The sequence below is a fragment of the Corvus brachyrhynchos genome, unplaced genomic scaffold, assembly GCF_000691975.1.
Source record: "Corvus brachyrhynchos isolate BGI_N302 unplaced genomic scaffold, ASM69197v1 scaffold11, whole genome shotgun sequence".
In the NCBI taxonomy this organism is placed as follows: Eukaryota; Metazoa; Chordata; class Aves; order Passeriformes; family Corvidae; genus Corvus; species Corvus brachyrhynchos.
The window spans coordinates 4,218,824-4,243,625 of NW_008236965.1; the positions used below are offsets into that span (position 1 = coordinate 4,218,824).

Below are 24,802 nucleotides of genomic sequence, written 5' to 3' on the forward strand. Positions count from 1 at the left end.
CAAAACCTTGTTTTTGTAGATGAAGGTTACATTTTTTGAAACAACAGAGTTTGCCAGCAAACAGTGGGTATAAGTGCAGTGGTGTCTCAGGATCATCTGGTCCCACGCAAGGCCACCCATGGGCAGAACTGCATCCAAACTGGGAATGCAGCAACATCAGCGTAGGTGACACACACCGTGGCACAGCTCCAAAAGTGTTGGACAATGTCAGGTAGAATGGACAAAACTCTAAATGTGTTGAATGTGGTCATGCAGGAGGGCCAGAGGTCTCTGTGTGGAACACTGTTACGTAGAACTGGTCTCAGATGCCCAGCTTACTCTTCTTGTGTCAGGATGCCCGACAAGGGCTTCAACATCTGCTGTGTATAAATATATTGTGAAACCAAATACCATGGGGTATTAGAGAGGACAGAAGGGGTGGGGGTTCAACAACAAAGTAGAAAAAAAAAATTAATAGAGACCTTACCTGTTGACAATTACTCAGGTGTGAATTTCAGGAGAGAAGATGCCCAAGCAGCCTGTTGATCCTTTTGAAATGTAGTCTCAGCTTCCAATAACCTGATTGTCCTGCTCGAGTACTTGTCTTCTCACCAAAAACAGGATATGGATTTCAAAAGACAGAGCTTGCCTTGTGTCTCATCAGCAGAGGACAGCCTTCCTCTGTCTTGAGCAACCACCAAGAGTATGCTCCAAGCAGTATGTGGAGCAGTGCAGTGTGTGGACACATTCTGGCACTGTTTCATCAGTCTGAATAGGTTTACCTTGCCCATAAAAAAGTGTCGAAGCAGTGATTAAAATGTTGGGTTTTACTTCTGTGAATATTTAATTTCAAATAACATGAAAGTATTGAAGGAATCCTGCAGCATTAGCTGTTATATTATTGCTGCAGGTCTGCTGCTGACATTTGAACTCGTTTTACATTACGGTCTTTTTCTTTAGAAATGCTCATTGTAACAAAGTCCCAGATGAACAGCTGGCCCTCCTCAATCAAAAAAATGAGGCACAATCTCAAGGAATTGGCCCAGTGCCTAAGTGCATACCTTTGAGAGTGGAGACTGTGCAAAGGAGACTTTTGGGGAGGTCCAAGAGGTAGAATAAGAAGTAGCAGCAGTTTGTGCGTGTGCATTTCCTAAGAGTAAAATCTTTGATGTTATTATTGCAGTTTCCTTATTCCTCTGCAAGTCTGGGAATAAAGGTTTATTAGAGAATTTTCTGCCATTATCCCCTTGTATTCATTACTCTGGTTGGCAGAAGAACAACCAGCCTGCATCTATGTCCTGACTCTAAACATGTTGTTAGCTGTTACGTGCCTCTTTAAGTGGGGGATCAGAGGCTTAGCTGTAAATATGAGGAAAGCTCAGGATAAAGCTGCGTATACAGACTTAACCTGAGGTCACTTAGCTCAGTGAGAGCGATTTTGCCGTGGGGTTTTGTTGTTCATTCAGACCTTCTCCTGCCCTCTGCTGGCAGTTCCTTGTTATGGGACACGAATGCGCTTACCCTATTCCCGGGATAGTTACCTGCGCCAGCTTGCTGCTTGCAGTCTCCTTTGACAAATGGAATTTGAATTCATTAATGAAATTTCTTGCCACAGGTAACTGCTGTGCCCACTGCATTTATAATGTCTTATGAATGTTATATGAAGATGCATAAAGTACAGTAGTTTTGGCCTTTGAAAATCATCTTAAGGTACAAGCTATCACCCAGGGATCAGTTATTCTGTCCTTCAAAACTGTATTTAGTTTCTGAAGGCAGGCAAGTTTCTGATTTTTGTCAGGCATGCTGATTTGCAAAGTCAAGTACTTGAGTTAAGAAATGCCAGTATTGAGGGTGGCAGTGCTATTTTAGTGCTACTCTTGCCATCCTGTGTTTGATGCCTGGAGGTATTAGAATGTACTTTTCCTCCACTGTTTTGGGGGGGGTGTTCATGTTGGTTTTTTGCATATTTAATGAGCGGTAATTCCGTGTATTTGTAGTTTCACCTGTGATGTAGCCAGGTCTGGAGTGCTGTTCTCTAAAAAGCCTTCGGGTATAGCTCTGTCTACTTCTCAGTTTCAGAAAGAAATGAAGCAAGAAGCACTAATAACTTTGAACTTGGTTCAACTCTTATGCACTGAATGAGTAAGCAAAGTGATCTAAAAGGAAAAAAAAATGTATGTAAGAGCAGGCAAAATAAAGAATATAAAGACTGCTTCAATTTGGATACATTCTCGTTTCTTAAGTATGTTATATTACAGCCTTGATCATCTTTTAGTATTTTCTGAATTGGGTTGAGATATTCAATTGCTTGAGAAAGCCAACCTGAAAAATTGTGCATCAGCTTTGGATAACAATGGCAGTTGTGAGCAAGGCTTTTAGATCCACTTCTACCAGTTGTGTTCATGAAGCAATCAAAGTAGAGATGAGTTAGCTGAGATTTTATTGATAGGCATAATGGGATGTATTTTTGCTGATGGGTTTCTGAGATAGTTACTGTAAGCAGGACAGTGATGAGAATCAGTGCAGGATTTTGTGAACGTAGTTCTTGGACATGAATTCTCTTGCTGTAACTCTCTTATCCCTCCTACTTATCCCCAGTCTAGTTTCTGTACTTTAGGTTCCACCTCTCCATCTAAGTTACATCCTTTGCCACAGAAGACCTTAAATCATGCCTCTGCTTGGTTCTTTCCCTTTCTCCAGTCCCCTTGTTCCCAAGCTTAGTCTACCATCTTTGGGCTCTTGATCCAATCTGAATTTGACATCTCTCTGCTGCTCCTATCATGAGTTGTAAGTCTCATGTTTGTTTGACTTCGAGACCACTGAAAAACTTTCCACTGGAGCTGTAATATACCTATGCTGACAACAGGATTCACCTTCTTGTCTACTTATTGCAGGCCCCTTCAAAGCAGTTATAACCCTTTGCTGTGGTTGCTTTCCTGCCACCTCTTGTCTCCTTCTTCCTTGTCAAATCTGAAAATAAATGTCAACCAAGTGAGCAAACAAGTGAACTAGTATGGAAGTAGGATGAGTCTTTAGTAATAAAAAAATATGTATTTGACCCACAAATTTAGTTGTAATTAACCAGCTGGGAGCTATAATCTCATTTTTCCAGGAGCCTGGCTGCCTTCAGGTAGTCACAGTCTATGTGTGCCGAGGAGGATTAGAGATGGTCTTTGAAGGTGCTGCTTGGGGAAAAAGCAAGCTGTTATTGTAATGGGGGACAGCTCAGACCCCACCTTTGTCACCAGTCACCACTGAGACTGGCTTTCACCCTTCCTACAGAACAGTGCATTTTATAGAAAGGTACTTGCTATGCAAAATCCTTGCTCCCACAGGCAGGTTGCCTTTGGAAAGGAACCTGCAAGTGTGACTTTTCAGGAAGTTAGTTGGGGTTACAGTCTATGTAATTTTTCCATTCATATTCATCTGATAAAATTAACAAGTACAGTTCTCAGAGCAAAAGGAAGGGAACTTAATTAGAATTCAGCAACTCAGTAGGGAGCCCAGATAATGATTGCAAAGGATGTAAACTGTGCTGTGAGACACCGTGCCTGTTTTCACTGCAGCACTGCTCAGACTGCAGGAGACCCTGAGAAGAGAGGGAAGGAAGGGCACTGGAGGCCCTGTCAGCTGTTTTAAGCAGGTACCATCCTCAAGGCACTCATTGGTGGCCTTACCCCTGCTGTTGCAGAAGGTCCACCTAAGGTCCATCTGGTGCTTGTTCCAGGGCATGCAGGTAGGTGACTCCAAGGCACCTGGTGTGTCACACTCTGCCTTCCTGCCTCCTTAAACTGGGCTTTTCAGCTTCTCATGCTGTGCAAAGAACTGGGGTGTCCAGATCCAGGTACGAAACCCTTAGGCAACCTCCTCCCAAACAAGCATCCTACTTCCAGATACCAACTCCAGGAGGAAACAAAGTATTTCCTGCCTGGGAAAGAGGGGAGGAGGGCTGCTGCTTCCATAGTCCCATCCAGCAGTAATTGCTGGTTGTTGAAATGAGCTGATGCTGAGTGAGTGAGGAAACTGGGGAGCTGTGGTCAGCCATAAATATGAAGGCTGGGACTCCACATAGCTGCTTACTGCTTTTCTGAGCCACCTTTTACTTTCTAGCAAAAAAATTTAAAATTAGCTTATTAACAAAGATAAATGTATGTTAATTGCATCTTTATGGTTTTTCCCAAGGAAGTTTCAAGTTTTGAAACAAGCACTAACAGCATGCTTGTTTGCTCTGAGGAGTCAGGCATTTACGCTGAGGAACCATGCTTGGAGTTCAGCAGTAGGTGGGAGAATGTGCTCAAGAGGTACCCAAATCCCAGCTCATTAACCCACCTGCATACAAGAGCAAAATTGGTTTTGTTATTGGATTTGTTAAATGCAATAGTTATGATTTCTTTTTGATGGATTTTTTAAATTTCTTTTGAATGTTGCTTTAGTTTTGCTAACAGCTTTTTAAGACCTTTTTTTTCCCTCCCTTTGTCTTCAGCTATTGATGGATTTCTGAAAACTGATGAAAGACAAAGACTGGCAAAGGAAAGAAGAGAAGAAAGGGAGAAATACCTTGGTAAGTTGGCAGGAGGTTGTATGTATTATTTATATACACATTTTAATAGGCTTAACTAACTAACATAGTGTTTTTTCTGTTCAGAATTTTAAATCTTGTTATTCAGTCTGTTCCTAGTCTTTACCACTTCTTTTAACTCAAATTATAAAAAATAATCTTTCTGGATTTCCAGTCAAATATTTAATATTCTATATTTACAAGTTGACTTTCTTCTTTGATTTGTGAGCTTTTGAATATAAGTTTGGGTTCAAGATACTGCTGTTATGATCCTGATTTGTGAAAATACCAAATAAGCCTTGAATAATAGTCAGAATAATACGTAGGATGATTTGGTAAAGCAACCTCAATTTTAATCTGCTCAGTTTTAGCCATCTTGAAATATATGATAGAGTTGTTAAGTACAGCATTAAAGCCTGTACTTTTCTGTAAGTTGTAAAATGGTTAATCTTTCGGGAGAATGATAAAAAACATTATTCAGTTCCTGAATAACATAAGCAATTATTTCAGATTTTTTTAAAAACAGTCAGTTATTTTTAGTCTATTAATAGGACCAGGGAAATGTTGAGAGAATTGTAAAATACATATGTGAAAAGTATAAATATATATTTAAGGGGAGTGGGTGTATATACAATTAAAAGATAAACATGTAAGTATATATTTGTGTGTGTATGTATAGATATACACTTATGTGTACATAAATGAAATTAATTGTTCAACATTGGTTTGGACTTCTTATATCTCTCTCTATGGATATAAAAAAAGTGTTAAACAGTTAACTTCACTTTTCCTTGTTGTAACGACAAGAAAGGTCAGTAGCAATGTTCCTAGAGATTACCTGACAATACCTAGCAGAAGGAATTGTCAGTATTTTATGATTTTTGTAAAATTTAAGATAAGCATATATTTTGAAGAAATGTCAACTAAGTATGGGCACCCGTTAAAAGAACCATAGGAAAATACTGTTTTCCTTGCATTAAGTAAACAAACTGTTGATTGTTTCTTGACAAAGTCTGGGGCTTGAGACCAGTGACTTGACATTTTTTATTACCATGGACTTGGTCAGCAAGATTCCTTTTTGTAGTTCTGGTGAAAATCTGCTGCTCTTTAGTACTTAATCTTGCCTGAGCTTCTGTCTATCTGGGGCTTACTTCTCTTCCAGGTATGCTCAATGTAGGCTATTTCTTCTTTCCTCCTGATTATCCCTTCTTTTCTTGTTCCCAAGAAAGTGATATGATGATTAGATTTGAAAGGACTTGGGGCAGAAGAGGAGATGAGAAGGAAACTGAAACCTGGAGAATTTGGGAGTGGTTGGCCCAGGGGATTTAGAAGGTAGTGTCTGCAGTTTTCTCCCAAACATCATATATGCCTTCTGGAAACATTTTTCTTTAGGGTTAAGACTATTACTCTAATGGGAAACTTTGGGTATTGGTCACAGTTTGACTGTGACCATTTTCTTTTAGATGTTCGGAAAAAAAGTAGCATGTTACCCAGAAGGTCAGGTCTTTAAGCAGTAAGCAGGTACCATGTAGCAATATGAAGTAACATTTTCACCCAAGACAAAACTCACTAATCAGTGGTTTTGCATCCCTAAATGAAGCAACAGGAATGGTACATGTGTCCATGATGACAGAATTGTTTACTTCTCTGTCCAGAATCAATCCCAGGTTTCACCTACTTACTCAGAAGGTAATAGCTCAATCTCTGGACACCTCACTTTATTTTTGGTTTTTATGAACTCCAGCATGCTTTTTTTCACCTGCTCTACCTGTTGTGGCTAGCAGTTGGAACAATTAATGCCTGGTCACTTGTTATCCACTGTCTCTGAGGTAACTTTTTCTGTTGACAAGTCTGAATCTTCATGCATTCAATCCAGGCTCACTGCATCACTGACATTCCCCTCATACAGCCCTGTCCTGAGTGGGGAAGATGAGTGGATTTTCATAAGGCAAAAGGGGAAGACAACAGCAACTGTATTTCTAACAAGAATAAGCTAGAAGTTGTTCTGAAAAGCAGACTGGACTTGAGGAACAAGTATTGTAGAAGGATTCTGTATTCAAGGGAAAGAAATGGAATGTTGGAAAAGGATCTGGGTGTTGGAAGGACTCTGGTGTTCACCTGGGGACGTTGGGATGGAGTGGAGCTAAGAGCGACTGGAAGTCACAGCTGTGGTTAAAGAGCCTGGGGACAGGAACTGAGGGGAAAAGGGTGATCTGAGAATTTGGGATGGGGTTTGGGGTGGCTGGGCAAGAGCCTAGGAAGGATGGGAAGATAATGTGAGAGAGTTAGAAGGGTGACGATGTGCCACACAAGGAAACAGGAACTGAAGAAACACAGGCTGAATAAGTGAGCAGGAAGAAGGACTAGCTCTAATATAAACAGTGTTAATTCTGGCTTTCCCTGACTTTCAAGTTCTTAGCCTGGCACTATTCCTTCTTTGATATTGGCTGTATGTGTGTTGGTATGTGACACTACAGGCTTGTGTGTATGTAGGCATGCTTACTGAGCTCCTCTTTCCTGCCTTTTTATGGAATACACTTGCATGGAAAATGGATTTTTCCTCTCAATTTGCCACATCAATCCATACTTCTTGTTCTCCTATGTACACCTGAAGCAACAGTCCAGTTGTTGGAGTCTGAATTTCTGGAACATTGGGGTAATGTCCCATGAAGATTATTGCTCCAGTTGGAATAAACAGCTGGGCAAACCCTCAATAGCAGAAGTAATTCTTTTTTCATGTGAAGAGGCAGAAGTGGGTAAAGATGTAGCTTTAGTTATGCTAGTTATGAGCTGAAAGATGCGTTTTCAAAACTTCATAGGAAACTTAGCATATATTATTTACATGTGTCTATTTTGAAGGCAGCTCCACAACAAGAAGCACAGTTTTAAAGAAATCCCAAGGGCTTTTGCTTCAACATATGTAGCTGATTTCCTTCAAAGCTTACTAGGAGCAGTACGTCTGAAAAAATAATTTGGCTTTAAGCTTCAGAGGGACTTGAAACATAAAAAAAAATTTGTTAAACTGTTCTGTACACTGTTTGTACATAGGTAAGGGGTACAAACTGGCACCTTGTGTACAAGGGCTTCCTTTTTTATTTATTGAGCAAATCACTTAGATTTACTAATAGTTTCGGCACTTCTGTGCACTATATTTTTAATCTTAGTGGACTAAAACCTTGTGTACTTGTATTTTAGACTATTGTTTCATGTTATCAAATAATTTTTAAGCAGAAGCAAATTTGCATGAAGTGAAATGCACCTTTTTCTCTGCACAAGCTGCTAGGGAACAGCAGATACTGGAGAAGGAGAGAAGAGCAAAACTTCAGTATGAAAAGCAAATGGAGGAGCGATGGAGAAGACTGGAGGAACAGAGGCAGAGAGAGGAGCAGAAGAGAGCAGCTGTTGAAGAAAAACGGAGACAAAAGCTCAAAGAGGAGGAGGTAAGGTCCACTGGGAGATGTATGGCAGCATTAAACATGGCTGAATATTGACATGCATTAAACGATTGGGGGTGGGGCAGGACTGGAGCAATTACTGCAGGAACTGCAAACCACATCACCACAGCTGTAAGTAGTCTACCACTGTACATCAAAAACACTTTCCAAAACAATTGTGTTTTATTTTTGTCTGATCTCCTGGAATAGTCGTCTACTATTGGTAATGTATCTGGGACTCTGATTGTCAAATATAAAGCACCAGCTTTCTGGAAGGAAGTCTTTAAAAATGAGTGTTTCCAAAAAGGGAAAGATTTTTCTTACTATTCTGTTTACTGTCCATGAAACAGAAATAATGTTTGTGAAAATGTGTTCTTCCATTTTTCCTTGGCGACAGAAACTCAGAAATTTGTACTTAAAGCACTGAAGAATCTAGGCTGTTTTTAATTCTAGCACAGAACAAAATCACATGTTTTTAAGCATCTTCGTACCCTTCTTCTCTTCTATGCTCCCTGCTGAGATCATTTAAGGTTCTTTTTTTGCTCTAGTGAGTCCAATTTCTGGTACAGCTCTCTGAATGCAGGGTGTGTGTGTATATCTCTGCATGACATTATGTAGAGAACACTAGCACTGCTACCCACAACTGATAAAGAATTAATGATTTTTGGAAAAGGGGGCAGTGGTTTTAAAAAAAAAAAGAGCCAAAGGAAAATATTTCCCCAATTCCTGGATAAAAAAGCTTTAGAAATACAAAAATAGAATAAATCTTAAATTCCCATTTTCTGCTCCCTGTCCTTTCATCAAAATAACTTTTCAAAACAGATAAAACACTTCTGCAGGATTTCAGAATAACATACAGCTGTTCATTGAATTTTTTGTTTGATTTTTCACTTTAACTTGAAGAGAAGATTATATCCTGTCATTTGTCGTTCAACTTTAACATGCTCATTGTGGCTTCTATGTAATGGCTGAGAATTAATTTTAAAATATTTTGTCATGTGGTTTGTTTCAAATTCTTTTAAGAAAAATGGGAAAAAGCAGAAACAAAGGGTGGGAGGTCTCTCTCCTCTGGTAACAGCATTGAAGTCATGTGCTCCTTCCCCAGCATTTCCTGCTGTAATAACCTTTTGTAGCTAAGCAAAATTGATTCCCTTTGTGAGGGTTGTAAGGGGAAGGGACAAATACAAAGATTTCCAAAACCCTGTCCTCAAAATTTTCAGCAGAGCAGGACAGAGAGGCAGAGAGGAGTAGAAGAGCGAGTATCTGCCAGCTTTCCCTGCCTGCTTGGTTTGTCTTTGCTGGAGAAATGAGAGCAGAGTTGTTGGATGTGAGAGGCTGTGACAGGTCAGTCCCAAAGCCTCTGTTCAGTGGGGGCCGACCCCGTCTCCTGTAGTGGCCTCCTGCACTTCCCCAGAGATGGGCATAAGAGGCTGAGTACACTGTGATGTTTTTCCCAAGCATCAGCAAGCCTGTTCCAGGTCCCCAAGACACTGCACATGTGAGGGGAGACTTCTGTAATGGTGAGGGAGAGGCTGCTTCCAAGTGTTTGGTCATAATGTGAATACCACTTGTAGCTCTGATCACCAGGCTGGTCCTTTATGCTTGAAGTGTCCAAAGCCTTTGTGGAAGCTAAAGCAGGCCTGGGTCTGGATTCTTTCCCTTTCCTTTCCTCCCTGCTCCTCCCCCAGGCTAAGGAACCTGAGAGAAGGCTATGTGGGCAGGAAGACAGGAGAGGATGCTTGCTTATTTGGGGGTGGATTAAACCTGTTAGGAGGAAAAAGTCCAGGAGCCTCTGAAGGAGAAGAGGGTGCACAGGGGAATAATTTATAGAGCAGGGGAGGGTCAGAGAAGGAGGAAAGCAGGAACAGGAGACATCATCACCTCCTAGCTTCCCTTCACAGTTTCTTGTCCCTCATTTCTCAAATTCTGTTTGAATTCTGCTAAAGGATCTGCCAGTTTAGCCCCACCTTCCCCAGCCCTTGCTCTTGTGATGAACCCCTCAAAGTCTGTGTGCATAATAACAGTGCAGGTCTGAGTAAGGATGGTGATGAACTTGGAGCTCCCTGGGCATTGCAAGTTACTCACTGCTTGTGAGTCATTCTGGCCATTTAAAACCATCTTTACTGGAAGAGCTTTGAACATGTATTTCCCACACCTGGGATGTGGGGGGTGTGTGTGCCCCAGCCAGTGAGCCAGTGTACAGCAGCATCTTCTCAGTGTTTCTCCTTTTAACACTGTTTTGTACTGGCTGGGGACTGGAATACCCATTTTACTTGCTCATCAGATGTCTGAAATGACAAGTAGAGAGATTTTCTTCCTTGCTTTCTGCCTTACTGGTTGTCCTTTATATTTTCCCTGAGTTATTTCTCCTTGTTTTTTAACACAGCAGAAAGTAATCTCTCTCTACAAAATATTGTTGTTGCACCTGAAAGAGTCTGAGAGGAGTAGCTCTTAACAAACTGGTGGGAACTCGTTGGCTCCTATATCAGAGCATCCTCTGCTTGACTGTTTTGCATGCAGAGGACTTCTTGAGGAGGTGGCTAAAATCCGATTTATTTTGCTTACTTTCCCCCCTCTACAATGCCAGATAAGAGATGGTGGTTTTAAAGTCTCTCTTGGTAGGAGTCGAGGTATTCTGTCAGAGTTCTTTGGGGCAGCTGGAGCTTGTTGCAGAGCACAGTGGAAGTGTCTGATTCTTCAGAAGGGAATGAATAACTAATGTTTAGAAATTATTCTGTCTACGTTGGCTGCATCTTTCTTATCTGCAGAGGTCTTCAGTATCACTGCCTTTCCCTTTGTATTACTTTTAAAGCTGCCCACTTGTTTTAGTAAAAGCAGTCCTCAGTCTTGAGGAAAGCAGCATGTTGTTCTACAGAAGAGATTTAAAAGTTTCTTGTAGCAGGGAACAGGACAAAAGTACAGCTAGTCCTTTTTCAGTTAAAATGATTTTTTTCACTTTTCCTATCTTGAACTTCCCATGTGACTTGGAAATACCTAGTAAATAGATGTCTAGCTGTACACAGGTTATTGGGAAGAGATTGTTTTGATGCATGTGTGTTTTGTTACATTTGTAAAAAGTATGTGCTTAGACACCAGAGTGGGAAAAGCTGTCAAGGTGTTACAGCTTTAATGACTTACTGTACTCCACTCCAAAGATGAAGCCAACTGATAGTGTCAGGAAACAGTGAGCTACTTACATACACTGCCATATATAAAGTGAAGAGGAAGAGATGGTTTTGGGCTCTTTTAGATGTTTGTGTTGTACATATAAGATTAGTTTAGAATTATTTGCACAAATTATTTTAAGTCATAATACTTGAAACATTGTTTTTTTCCTTGTTGTCACATCTGTGTTATATTTTACACAGAGAAAAGGAAATTACTTAGTCAAATTACTTGTCTTCTCACAACTGAGTTTTGAGGGGGATTTTTTCTTTGTTTTTAATTCAGACAGTGCAAATGTTTATTCTGTTGCTCAGGCTGAGGAAAACTTGTATGAATAACTGGATTTTGGAAAGTAATGTGTATTTTAGATACTAGCAGTAGATGGCTCTCTTTTATGATTTTATTCATTCTTAATTTAACCTACATGCAGTGCTTGTGCATTATAGGGGTTTTTGTGTGAAAACTCCCTATATCTTGAGAGTAGGCATTGTTTGCTCTATCTGTAGCTGTTAGAGTTCCCAAATGAGATCACATGGATAGTTTGATACATTTTCAAGAAGGTGCTTCATCTATAACATACACTGGAAGGGTTTTCTGCATTGTTTGCTGATGAAGGAAAGCTTTGTCTTGCGGTTTAGTTATCGTCATGGAACAAATTATTAATGTATGAGTTGTTTATGCTAAGCTTCCTTATGTCTTATTATTTTCTTTGGCTTTTTAGTTTTGTGCCAACTTAAAATGTTTTATAATATCTATCCTTTCTTTGTGAAAAGCAGCCTTCATATTGTTCTTTATCTAGCCTATATCTGCAGAGGTTTCATGAGTTTTGATAATTATGTTCTATAGGGCTTTAATGAAAGGCTCTTTGCAAATGAAATGAATGATCCTCTCTAAATAACATAGCTGAAGATTTCAACCTCAGACTGTAGGTAACATGGGCTTTCAAATGTCTATGAAAAGTCATTTAATTTCTTTAATCTATTTCACCATGCATTTTATTCTTGAAACAATACTTTGATAGTGGGTGGTGTAAGTGTATTCTGTGGTTTGCAAACCATAGAATATTGCTTACTCCAGGCATCATTTTAAAAACCCCAAACAAGACAGCAAACAGAAATATTTGAAACTTGACTGCTTTAATCTTATCTTTTTTGATTAATGAATAATAATATTCATTAGAAATGGGGGGGAAAAAAAGTTCTGTGTAAGAGTATGTTTTAATTAAAAAGAAATGGGAAGGTGATTTTTTTTCCTTGGTAAAGAGTGTGGGTAGAAAGATAGATTGGGGTAAAGATGCATAGTAGAAGAAAGTGGTGGAAAGAAGCAGACTGCAGAGAAGAAATGGTGATGAAATATGTGAGGTTTGCAAAGACTAAGTACAGAGAAAGGACTCAAACAGAATTAAGTTAGAGGTGGGAAGCTAAAAGTAAAAAAGCACAAACCTTGTTATGCAAAGGCAGCACACGCCGACTTTAAATGTGAAAATTGCATCACTGAGTAGTAAGAGGCGAAAGAAAGACTGTAGCAAACTAAAGCAGAGAGGAGTGACTTTGGATTCCAGAGAGTTGAAGATTGTCTCCTTTTCACTTGCAGGGTGTTTGCAAGAAGCCAGTGGGGTGTTCAGGGCTGTGGGGGTTTTCTGTGCTGTTGCAGAAGAGGCTGCACTTGAGCTGTGTGATGCTGCCTGCATTTGCTCTGTAGGGAGAAGGAAGGAGGCAGAGCTCTCATTTTCATGCCTGCCTGGACACTGATGGCACTGAGTAGACAGAGGGGGGAAGAAGGGTGGGGGGGAGGGCAGGGAAGCAGCTGCCTGCTCTCAGTGGTCTTTGAATGATGTTAACTGATAGACCGTGGGCTTACAACAGGACTGAAACATCGTCTTCCTGGAGATAGCAGCAGAAATTGTAACAGCAGGGTGGGTCACCTGGCCAAAAGGTAACAGGAATAGGAGAGATAGGAATTTTAGAGGATGCAAGACTTTCCCTTTTTCACTCTTTATATAGAGGGTAAGAGAATATTTTATAGCACAAATGATTTGTAATAAAATTAGAAGAGAACTTAAAGATTAAAAGAGTGTCTTGCTGTTGATATTGATGGATAACTGGTAGCAGGCTTGGATGAGGTGGAAAAAATTAGTTCAGAAATAAATTACTGCAAGCCATAGTAGTAGAAGAGATTCTTTAAAGATATGGAAGAGGCTAAAGTATATTGTAGATAACCAGAAGATGATGAGAGAATCTGGCAATATAGAAAGTCAGTGACCAAGGTCAGAACCCCAGGAAGGTAAGACAAAGTTTATAGGTGCATGTATGTGTGGAATATGTAAAGTATGGAGATTACTGGAGGTGCCTGATGTTAGCGTCTGATGTGCTGAAGGAGCTCCATCAGAGACAACTGGCTTGACACCAGTGCAGAGCCTGAAGGAGACATACTTGAACAAAGACTGAAATTTTTTTGTAAAATATCTCAGGAAAGGGCAACAGGAAAGCCAGACCAAAGGTGTTAATCAGTGAAAGAAAGTAATCTGGCCAAGAGATGTATGAACGTTTTTCCACACAATTTATCTGAGCTGCCAAAAGATATTGGAAGATAGAGCAGGGGATTGATAAAAATCAGAATGGGTGTGATGTAATCACAGAAGCCTGCAGGATCCAGTTTGAAGTGAATAAGAGTAGGAGACCAGAAGGACACAGCAAAGGTAATAAGGAATAGCACCAAAAATACTAATAGGATCAGAGGGCTGAAACTCACTGAGGCAGGAGCTGGAGGCAGCAAGAGCGGACTTACCGTTCACAGTAGGGGTTGAGCTGCTGAAATGTGAGGGTGAGAAGGTTGCCAGATGCGAATGAAGTACTGGGAGGAGGAAAGGAAGAGGCTGTTAGATGATGGAGCTGTGGGTGGGGAAGAACCACATTTTATCTGCTTGAAAGGAGGAAAAGAAAAGGTGCAGGGATCATTGCCACAACAATAAATCACTGAGAAACTAGCAGAGGGAGGAGGTGGGAATGAAACTCGGTGGAGGTCTTTGAGAGTCAAGAGGTGATGGAGAGGGAATAAAGTGACCATACTTAGCTGTAAGTTAAAGGTAGAGCAAGATTTGGGGAGGGAAAAAATTAATTTTATTCTTTCCCCTGTGAAAATCCTAACTCATGGAGAAGAACATGGGGGTGGCAGGGGGGAAAAAAGGTAAATCTTGGAGCAGTATGATCTAGGCATGCACTAAAAAAAATACACAGAGAAGAAAAAGAAATCAGAAGATCTTAAATGCCTAGACTCAAGGAACATAATAGAAGAAAAGAGGGAGTTTTTGTAAAAATAAGTCGGGCATCCTGCAAAGTAACCTACTTTGGGTTTGAAGTGATCATTTATCCGAGTGACTAGGTGGAGCCACTGGCATTGCAGCAATTTAACTGTGCTCAGAAAGGGATGGGAAAAAATCCTGATGTCTGCATAGACAAGAAGGAGTTAATGCTTGTCGAGCATTATTCTTATACAAATTAAGTCCAGGGCACAGCAGCAGCCTCACCAGCAGGAGCAGATGCTAGGCAGTGATGCAACCTGTGTTATTTACTTAGGCCTCTGTAGTGACCTCAGTGGCTTGCAGACAAAGGATACGCATATCTGAAGGTAGGTAGCATGCTGATACCTTCTTTATTCAGTTCTTTTTCTTTTATTGCGAGCAAGCTCCTGTAATCATCTTGTGTGGAGCAACAGGGGGACTGTGTATTTTTAGCATGGTTTTGGAAGGTGGGGGAAGGAAGCCCCCAAAGAACTGATGGAGATTTGTGTCTGGGTTTGTACCAATATTACCAGGAACGTTTAGAAGCCATGATGCGCCGGTCCCTCGAACGCAGCCAGCAGCTGGAACAGAAGCAGAAGCGATGGTCGTGGGGAGGAGCACTGGCTGCAGGCTCAGGAGGCAGAGATGGTAAGTGAAATAGGCTGCCTGCATTGCAGATCTGCAAGTGCAAAATGCATGAGATTGTGGAGATAGTAAGTATGATGCGTTTATAGTTAGGGTGGTACTGGAGGGGCTACTGCCTTGGGGTGTGAATATGTGCTTTGTAATTGCTTGCCAGGCTTCCTCTGCCTAATACCTTCTGTGGAGAAAGGTTCCTCCTAACTTTAGGAATGCAGATCATTTTAATAGAGTAACCAGAATCTGTTTGGAGGATGCTCAATGCTAAAACTAAAATTGATGCACTGTCTCCCTTTTTAGCTTCTTCCACATTGTCTTCCCATGCACACAAATAAAATTTAGCATTAAATTTAGCAAATTTAATATTCACCAAAGGACTGAGTGCTGTCTAAGGCTTGCAAAAGATGATCTGTTTTTGTTTGGTACTTCTAAAAACCTGATGGGAATTTCTAGATGACTATGCAGCATGTGCAGTTTAAAATAGTTTGTGTTTTTTCCCCACATACATTCTGTTACTGCTATTTTTGCTTTGGCTTCAGAGGAAATTCTTCTTATTACATAATCAGTAATGTGCTGCTTTTGTATTTCAGAAAGATGCATGTTTTCTCTTTTAAATCATACAATTTATTTAAATTTGTCATGTTTGAATAAACTGATGTTATAGGGAAAAATATCCATGTTTGTGTGTTGATGAAGTATAACAGTTACTCTCTTTTTAAACAGTGTGTAAGTATACTTAACTTTAAAAAGGCAAACTCTGTTTCATATCATAGTTTTCATGATACGTCATTTAAAAAAGCCAGGAAATCAAATATATATAATAGTAAAAGAAGTCTCTTATACTTCGAGAAAGAAACAGGTTTTCTTTGTGATGCAGTTTATGCTTAATTCCAGCTCCCCCAACTTATTCAGTAATTTCTTTCACCTCTTTTTGCTCTGATTTCTCTGCTGTGTAGGTGAATCAGAAAATACCCCACCCCCTGTTCTAGGTTTAGCTGCCAACACCCTTCCTCCAGACCCTGTGACCTCTACTGCTCCTGCTGATTCCTTCAATGGTATTTCAGAGAATCACAGTACCATCGTGTCTCGTTTATAACTGTTTTAATCACTGTAATCCATCCACTGATCTTGTTCTTCCTAACCACTGTTTTCTTATCATTTCAGTCTGGTACTCTACGGCATTACCCTTAGTGATGTAGACCAGTGTCTTTTTAATTTCCTTTTAATTTTGCCATGGTGGAGCAGTGCATGCCTCACATTCCAGCACAATAGAGGCATTTCATAATTTTCTCAGTAACTGTAGACTTCTACCACTCAGATTCTCTTCACTGTTAATTCTGTGGGTGCCCTCTGTGTGTGTCTATAATTACACATATATTTGACAGTTCTAATGGGTGTGCACAGTTCTAATGGAGGTGCTGTTGAGAAAAATTTCAGTTGCACAGTAAGAAAATGTGTTATGAAGACCACATTTCATCAAAATAGCCCTCTTTTTCCATTTCAAGGGCCTTCTGCAGTATTTTAAGAACAAGTAAATTTGGTATAAACAGCCATGTTATGTTTTCAGCCTCCTGAAACGAATTTTGGCCAAGCTGGTATCTGTAACAAACTCAAGCGGTTGACTTTATTTAAGCAATCATGTTTTATATTCAGTTATCTTTTTTTTGGTGGGGTTTTATTTGTAGGTTGTTTTTTTTTTTTTTAATTATTATTCCCATAGAAGGACTCTGAAGTAGATGAGTCCTCCAAAATTACAAATGGATTGCATATAGGATTTCTAATCTTGATTGCAAATGTACTTGGCATTTTGAAAAGAAAACACAGCCTGTGCTTTTGAGAAATAGGTTCCTTCTGTCCCCCAAAGGAGGAGTTAGGCTTGGTATTACTCCTGCAGAATTCACAGTAAATGTTGTTCTGCTTATGATTTCACAGAACTATTACTTCTGTGCAAACAGATTCAATTTTTTTTACTGATTGTTGTTCATGTCCAAAGGTATTTGTCCGTGCAACTAATGTTTTGCAGCATACCAGCATTATATGTGCTTTTATAAAAAAGCAAATGTAGTGAATTGCATTGCTTACTGTAGTAGATGGAGGAAAATCTTGGAAACCCCACTAAGACAGTTACTGCATTCCCTATTTTGATGGACAAAATAGGGAATGCAGTAACTTAGAAGGTGCAGAATTAGGGCCACATACATGTCTCTAGCTGAAAATATTTTTGCTTTTGAAAGAAATAAGATTCAAATATAGGGGACAAAGCATCTCTGCTTTTAGCTTCTGAATATCATACAGTGATCATTATGTACTAGTACTCTGTAGTAATAACTTGAGTAGCATTTCTCTTTCACTTAGTTGAATAAATGCCAAAGTAGGAAATGGATATTTTGCTCAAGCAGACTTTGTCAAATAGTATTTCAGAAGAAAAATGTACCAAAAAAACTGAGTTGTCTTTTTGATTTTTTTTTTTTTTAATTCTTCTCCAGCACAAAAAGATAAAGACAAATGGCTGATGCCAGCTCAGTCATTAAAAGAGTGGGGTTTCATACAGATGCACAACTTTTGGTTATTTCATTTTCTTATTGGAGTGATATCTGATGTGATCCCCAGCTCTTCCAGACTGAAGATAGAGGGGAGGGGGAATGAAGATGAGTTCAGAGTTGTCATGTGTGCAGTTCGTTTTGTTTGGGTAACTTTATGCTTGTGCTGGTATTAAGTATCTCGTATCAGAATAGCTTCACTCATTCAGACCTGATATATAATTATTTGCCAGTGTCAGTATAAAAAACAGGCTGTTAGAAAACTGGAATTTTAAATTCACAAGCAGAAAAGTTGCATGCCAAAGCATGTGTCATAGGGTGCTGGTCCTCAGTGCTCAGAAAGAGCTCACCTCATGCCTAATTCAGTGCTATGATCAGTGGCAAGGGCCACAAGTACAAATGCAAGGTTAATTTTTGGAGTTTATCAACACTGTGGTGTGAATACAAATATCTTGAATGCGTTTCTCTGCAGCGTGTGACAAACTTTCAGCTTCTACAATGAATCTGCCAAAGCAAATGGAGTCGCCAATCAGTAAACGCCTCTCGTCCTCCACAGCGGCCATAACACATTCCCCCGACAGAGGCAAGTGAATGTGCTGGTCTCCTGCCAGCATAAACTCTCCTTCTGCTTAAAGCACTTCTTTCTGGTCCATGTAGCTTTGTGGTTTGCTTATGTCTGTTATTCAAAGGAACTCAAACATCTGCAAGGTTCTGTATTATATAATAACCTGGTTCTGCAGCCTGTCCCAAGGCTGTCCTGCTGAGCTGGAAATCATAGTCCAGCAACAAATGCTGGGGGATTTTTACTGATTCTTTTTCAACTTTTGATACTCCAGCAAACAGGGCTGTAAGTACAGGCTGCGACTGCAGCAATTTCCTATATCTGTACTGCTTGTGACCTTCTAGCAAAATAAGGAAATACAAGCAAACCAGAGGTGTGGCTTGACAGTAGATATGGGATGTACCGTAGGCAGGAGTACGTCTGATGAGCCACCTGGGAGACTCCAATCTGGTGACCAGAGTTGTGGAGCCCTTTAATTTCTTATGAAACTCTGATCCTCAAGAGACTCTGCAAAAGATGATCATTTTGTAGGATTAGTGGTTGCTAAACACTACAAAGAGGACTGAAGGTTTTATCTCACTGTGAACTCTTTGGATTTTTTTAGGTTTATTTTGTGTCTGCTTTTTTTGCTTCTACCCCTTTTTTTTTAAAGTCTAATGGGAAAAAAATATATATTTACTGAAATAAATTACTATGAAGGCTTGTTTCTAGAATGAAAAAGAGAAAGTAAATTTATTATGAATAAAAATTTTTGAATTGCTTAAGGAAAGCTCATCAGTAGCTTTGAGGGTATTATGACAGATGGCTATATATACATGTAATAGGACCATCTATAAATATGTCTTATATAGTTGACACTTATATTTATGGAGTAGGAAGTAATGCAGGCATATTGTATAAATAAGAGTTACGTAACATGGTGAGACGGCAGATTTTAAATGCAACCCCTGTATGGGTGGCACATTAGTGAGCAGCTGCGCTGTTCTTCCAAGTGTTTTACCTTTCCTACTGGGGAAGAAGACAAACCTTTTTCGTGCTGAGTCATGAAAGTAACCATTTTGCAGAATGGAACATGCCTCTGAGTAAAACCAAAATACAACACGATCTTAACCTTACTGTATGTATTGTACAGGTGGGGAACTTAATAGAGAAATTAGAAGGTTTTTTCCAGAGGAAATGATAATTATCTTCAAATATTTTAAATACCAAAAGCTTCAAGTTTTTTTTGTCATTTCATTTAATCATTTCATCATTTCATTTCAGTTATTTTAATGTAACATTGTTTTATTTCTTTGCATTTTAAATTTTATTTTATTTGCTCCCATCCTTCAGCTCACCGCATGCATCTTAGTCCAATGGAAAACTTTATTGTTTCTCGACTGCTGACTCCCACACAGTCATCTTTAGCCAGAAGCAGAAGTACATTAATGCTTTCTGAGCAGTACAATACTCCAGGTAAAAATGTGACTTCCTCACTTTGAAACCATTGAGATATGTTTTAGCTGCATTTGTGTAGCTGCTGAAAGAAATGGAGTACTATGAAACAAATGACAATTTACAGGATAGTACAAAATCAATGATGAACTAAGTTGTTTCAGACAGCAGTCTATTTAAAATCCTTGAAAAGGACATTTTCTTGTCTTTGCTGTTCTGAATATCTGTTTTAGAAAAAAAAAATAAAAACATTAAAACTGGAGACTATAAAAAAATGAATATATTTGTTTAACAAACATGTTTTTAGACAAGGATGTGACAACTCTTGGAGGCTTTGATTGATTTATTAATGTCAGCCCTGTCATACCCAAAATAGTACGTAGAACAAAAATCCCAGTGCACCATTGAGCCTTAATTATTTTTACCAGGGTTCCAGTTCCTAGCTGTTAAATATCTTTCTGCCTGTGTGTGACTGTGTGTATTTTTATATCTATATATATATATATAGGTGTACATACACATATGAAAGAACAATATTGATAGGAAGGTGTCAGTTCCAGAAATTATTGATCTTTAAGGGGTGATAGTTACCATTCCTGTGTGTAAAGGGTAGTCTAATAAAACCATTATATTGCAAACATCTACAAAAATAATGTTTCCAGTCCTGGAAGTGCCTGACTTTGAGTAGTTTCTGCTTATAGAGGCATACCTGGTCATAGCATTGGCTGAAACAAGACAAAAGTTTAACAGCCCTTTTTACTTTAAATAGAACAAACAAACAAAAAAGCACTGCAAAGCACACACCCAAATGCCTGTCTGCAAAAGGAAACACTTTTTCAGGATTAAACTGTTTAGATGATAAAAGACTGATCATCTTTATGATGAGTGTTTTCACACATCTTGGTTAAAATTGGCTTAGGTTCTGCATCTGTGCTTTTAGTACAAAGCTATTTAAAAATGAATTGCTTGTGCATTACTTCTCTGTTCAGTGCATAGGGACATTGATATTGAATGCCTCTAAAATTGCTTGCCTTGTTTCTGCATTAAAAGCAGCCTCTACTGGAAGCAGAAATGTTGTCATATAGTACTTGAGAAAGTTCCCAGTTTGCTTACTGCTCAGGGACCAACTGCTGCCAAGAGTGAGCAAAACCCAAGTCAAAATTAGATCAGTACATTCTACTTAGATTTTGAGCTGAATTGCTGAGGCCACCTATGGATGATGTTTTCTGTCTTGTATTTGATATCAAAGAAATTAGTAAGGATGACTTTTGTCCTTGCTCATTTATTTTGTTTGTAAACTCTCAGGTTTATCTCTCTTTATCACAGGATCTTTAACACACTGGCATGTCTGACAGGGCTACAATTTGTTCTGCAAACTGCTTTTTCACTAAGCTGAAACAGGGCAGCTAATTTGGGAACAGCATTTTGAACAAGCATCTTCTTGTCATTTCCTCACAAGGCAATCAGGCAGTAGCACAGATTGCAAACAACAATCTCAGAGTGGCCATTGACATTTTGTCAGTAATTGCCAGCAAAATAGTTGAGGGAGATCTCCCATTTGTTATGTACTTCTCACCATAGAAGTAGCTTCCTGAACAGGGAAGAGGATTCTTCCTTTCCAAGAGCTCATATTGTGCCTCCTGTCATGATGCTGGGGTCAAAATTGCTCTGGTACTGCATTTTCTATAAGCTTAGAAATGAGGAGCCTCAAATTCAGACTCTACAGCAACACATTATTAATGTCACTCCAAGTCAAGGTAGTCAGGCAAACAGTTGTTACTGGACACATGATTAATTCTTTTAACAGTTGAAGTAAAAATATTTCCCTTAGTCAGCTTTTAAGTTTCTAAACATTTTTCTTAATATTCAGTGACCTTATGCCAACTGGCTGGAAAGTGGGTCAAAGAATACAAAGGTCCAGCTAAACTTTAAAGCATACAAAAAGGCTTCAGAAAAAACTTGTTAGGGCTGCCTCCAAGAAAAATTTGGGAATGTGACTTTCTTTACATTAGTGCATAATTACTACTTTTTCAAAGTCAATATCCTTCTTGGCTTTAGTTGACTAAGATAGGAAACACTATCACTTGATTGTAATTAGTGTCTGTCTTATTGATAAAACATATACTCTGTTGATTGTTCTATATGTATGTGAAAGTTTCATCTTAGAAGGCAATATGAGCAAAATCAAGAGTAAAATATCCCATTTAAAAAAAATCCTGTTCATATTGCAAATAAAAAAAAAAGACTTGCCCTGTAAGCTGTAATGTGTATGTCACACTCAAATTGATGTCTCCCTCAAGTAACAATAACTGAAATACCTACAGCAGCATTTAGTTTAGGTTTGGAGGATTTTTTTGTTAGTTTTTTTAATTAAGTATTATTTGGGAAAGTAATTAAGGTATTTCAGAGCCTTTGCATGTTAGGCTTTAAAAAAGACAAAACAAAACTCCCTATGCTTCTGTCAACTTTCCTGTTTTGCAGTATGTTTTCGAAAGTCACCCAGCTAGAATTATCTGCTTACTTTTTTATCATATGCAAAGGCAGCTGGACTTCTTAGAAGAAAAAAGTCACAGTATTAGTCAGGTGATTCAAAAGGTATATGAGTAAGAGAGAAATATTTTAGAGATAATTTTTTTAAAATCTTGTAAAGTGTTGCAGTAGAGACATTTTTAATAAACATAGGATTATCTCGAATGCGTTATATGTGATATTTTGAAACACTAAAAAACACTTTGAAACTACCTTTGAACATTGTAACATAAAAGTGTGCTGTTTTCTCCCCTCCTTTACTTCTTCTATCTGTGCTCCCTTTTGCTCTTGCTATTGTACTATAACTCTTTAGTATTCCATATCTGTCCTCGTATAGCACCAGCTAGTCCTCTTAAATCTCCCTACAAGCCTTCCCCCACCCGAAGCACCGACAGGAAGAAGGCAACTTCACCCTCCGCTGCCAATGCCATGAAAGGGGCACCTGCAGCTGAAGTTACTCAGGTGAGTTTGTAATAGTTTTGATTTCACTGCTGGGTAAACTGATGCAGCTTCTGCTTGTTATCTTTCCCTTTGCATGAATACAAATGAAGTGCTTTCCCTGCTATAAGAAACAGCAGTAGGGAAGTAAGCCATGCCAACACCTGTTGCCTTTGTGCTCCTGTTAAGGAGCATTTCAGTATCTTCTTCCTCCTGGGAATCAGTGTTGAGTGCTGGTACTGGAACACTAACACCCTTATTTTCAGAGAACCGAGGCATTGAAGTGTATGGTTTTGGACTTGCTTGTAACTTCTGGGAATGAGGATGACAAATAGAATTCCCCCCTGAGTATGACTGTCCACTCTTGCTAGTTAATGAGCAAGCTTCATATATTTCAGAAACTCTCTAAGTGTATTGATAATGCCTCTGTTTTACATCAATTGCTTTAACTCTCTTTGTGGACATTTTTAATGCTGTTTGCTTAAAAGATGCATTATCGATCCACCGTAGTTTCCAAAAAAGAAGGCAAATCACTCACCTTCACTGAGTCTACACAGTTTAAAGCATGCTCTAAAAAAATCTATGTTAGGGCTGTAAAATTCACATAAAGTCCTGTATCTTGTAATACTTAATGATAGGGGAATTCATGCCATCTAAATTAGCTGCAAATGAGAGAACCAAAGCTGGGAGGAAAGATTCCTGTAATGTCAGTCTTAGGTGTGATTCAGTGTTGCATGCAGCAACATTTCTGTGAGGTGCCTCATTGCACTGCTGATCATGTCTAAGCAGGGGCATATGGATGATTTTGAAGATTCCACCCAGTGTCACCACTCCTCCCAAGAGGCCTCTTGTACAGGCTCTGATGTGGTATTATTTATCTGCAATTTGGCATGCTCTGTCCGTGCAAGACAGGAGTGGGTGTGTGCTATGTCTGTGTAAAATAAAGAACTATTAATGGCACCTCAGTTGTGGGCGGCTGTTTAAGAAGATTTTGCAAGTATGTCACACAAATCTCTTTATATGCCATCTTGCTAATAAAACAATCGAATGCATTTTTGATTTATTGATCCTAACTATGAAAATTAAAACGAACTGTGCTTCTAGACGGAGAAGATAAAGAAGGAGAAGCGACCTGCAACACCTGGTTCATCATCTGGTATGGGATCTCCTCTAAGAAGGTCTGATTCTCCTGCTTCCATGTCCAGAAGATCTGCATCACCTGCAACACCTAAGTATGCATTTCTCATTAGTGAGCTAATACCTGTGAACCTCTCATTACCTGTAAATAAGGCATAGATTCTTGAGGAACTTCCTTTGAAGTGTTGTATAAAATCTAGTTAATTTTACTTATACATACACACATATGGGTGAGAGGAGAGAGAGGTGTAGATAACAAATCTGATATCTGTAGTATTGTGTTAGTGCCCACTAGAGACACTTCCCTCTACCTTTCCTCAGTCTTGAGACTATAGTGCATTTCATAATTCATGTGAAATTTTATTTCACATGTATTTTTAAATATGGTTTTTTTGTTTGACTTTGAAGAAACTGCCTAATGTGAAGAAATGCACTCATCATGAATACTAACTAGAAATTCCAGCATTTAATATATGCATTTCCTATTGTTGGCATGACCATCTGGTCCCATAAATACACTTACCTATGTGTCATCCAAACCATTGGTTTTAACCTTTGCTCATTTGCAAAGGTTTTGTTTGCTGTGGTTTTGTTGCTTTTTGTTCTTTTTTTTTTTTTTTTTTTAAATGCAGAGCTATGGACCTATAGCATATCTGGGCTTACTGGCAACTGACTTGCTTTTCTTGATTGTCTTTTGCTGAAAACTGTGTTATGTGTACCACAGCTTGCAACTCAAGTCTAAGCAAATGGGTTTACAGGTTTCTTAGAACAGAGTATTAAGTCTGGCTCTAATGTAGGAGTTTGCTAAAGTAGTCCTGGTCTACAGTAATTGCCTGATTTTTTTGGCTGGTTGATTGGTTTGGGGTTTTTTTGGGACCCTGTTTGTGGGTCCCACTTGTGTCTTGAAAATTGTCTTATTTATTTATCTTTTTTAATCTGAAGCTGGCCGTATTTTGAACCAGGCTTGATGATCCCCTTTCTGACAAATTTCTTCTGCCTGAAAAACCAGCTGGTGTTCCTTTTCTGTTTCAACTCTGAGAGCATAGCCCTTTAGTGGGGGATGATTTTGTGTGTGAATCTGATGTTAGACAACATAAGGAAACCATC

General features: G+C 39.1%; 1 protein-coding gene across 8 annotated transcripts in view; it reads left to right on the forward strand.

The window, feature by feature from the left end:
• Positions 1 to 24,802, forward strand: part of MAP7D2 (MAP7 domain containing 2) — a 62,514-nt gene that overhangs the window by 21,827 nt on the left and 15,885 nt on the right. For 4 of the 8 annotated variants that reach the window (XM_017728436.1, XM_017728437.1, XM_017728438.1 and 1 more), the window contains exons 2-9: positions 4,463 to 4,540; positions 7,814 to 7,977; positions 14,950 to 15,064; positions 16,012 to 16,110; positions 18,068 to 18,178; positions 19,490 to 19,612; positions 22,434 to 22,582; positions 23,663 to 23,790. In XM_017728436.1, coding sequence (XP_017583925.1) covers positions 4,463 to 4,540; positions 7,814 to 7,977; positions 14,950 to 15,064; positions 16,012 to 16,110; positions 18,068 to 18,178; positions 19,490 to 19,612; positions 22,434 to 22,582; positions 23,663 to 23,790 — 967 coding nt within the window. Of the gene's footprint in view, positions 1 to 4,165; positions 4,281 to 4,462; positions 4,541 to 7,813; positions 7,978 to 14,502; positions 14,764 to 14,949; positions 15,065 to 16,011; positions 16,111 to 18,067; positions 18,179 to 19,489; positions 19,613 to 22,433; positions 22,583 to 23,662; positions 23,791 to 24,802 lie in introns of those variants that run through there. The other 4 variants (XM_017728435.1, XM_017728439.1, XM_017728442.1 and 1 more) reach the window with 4 other exon arrangements.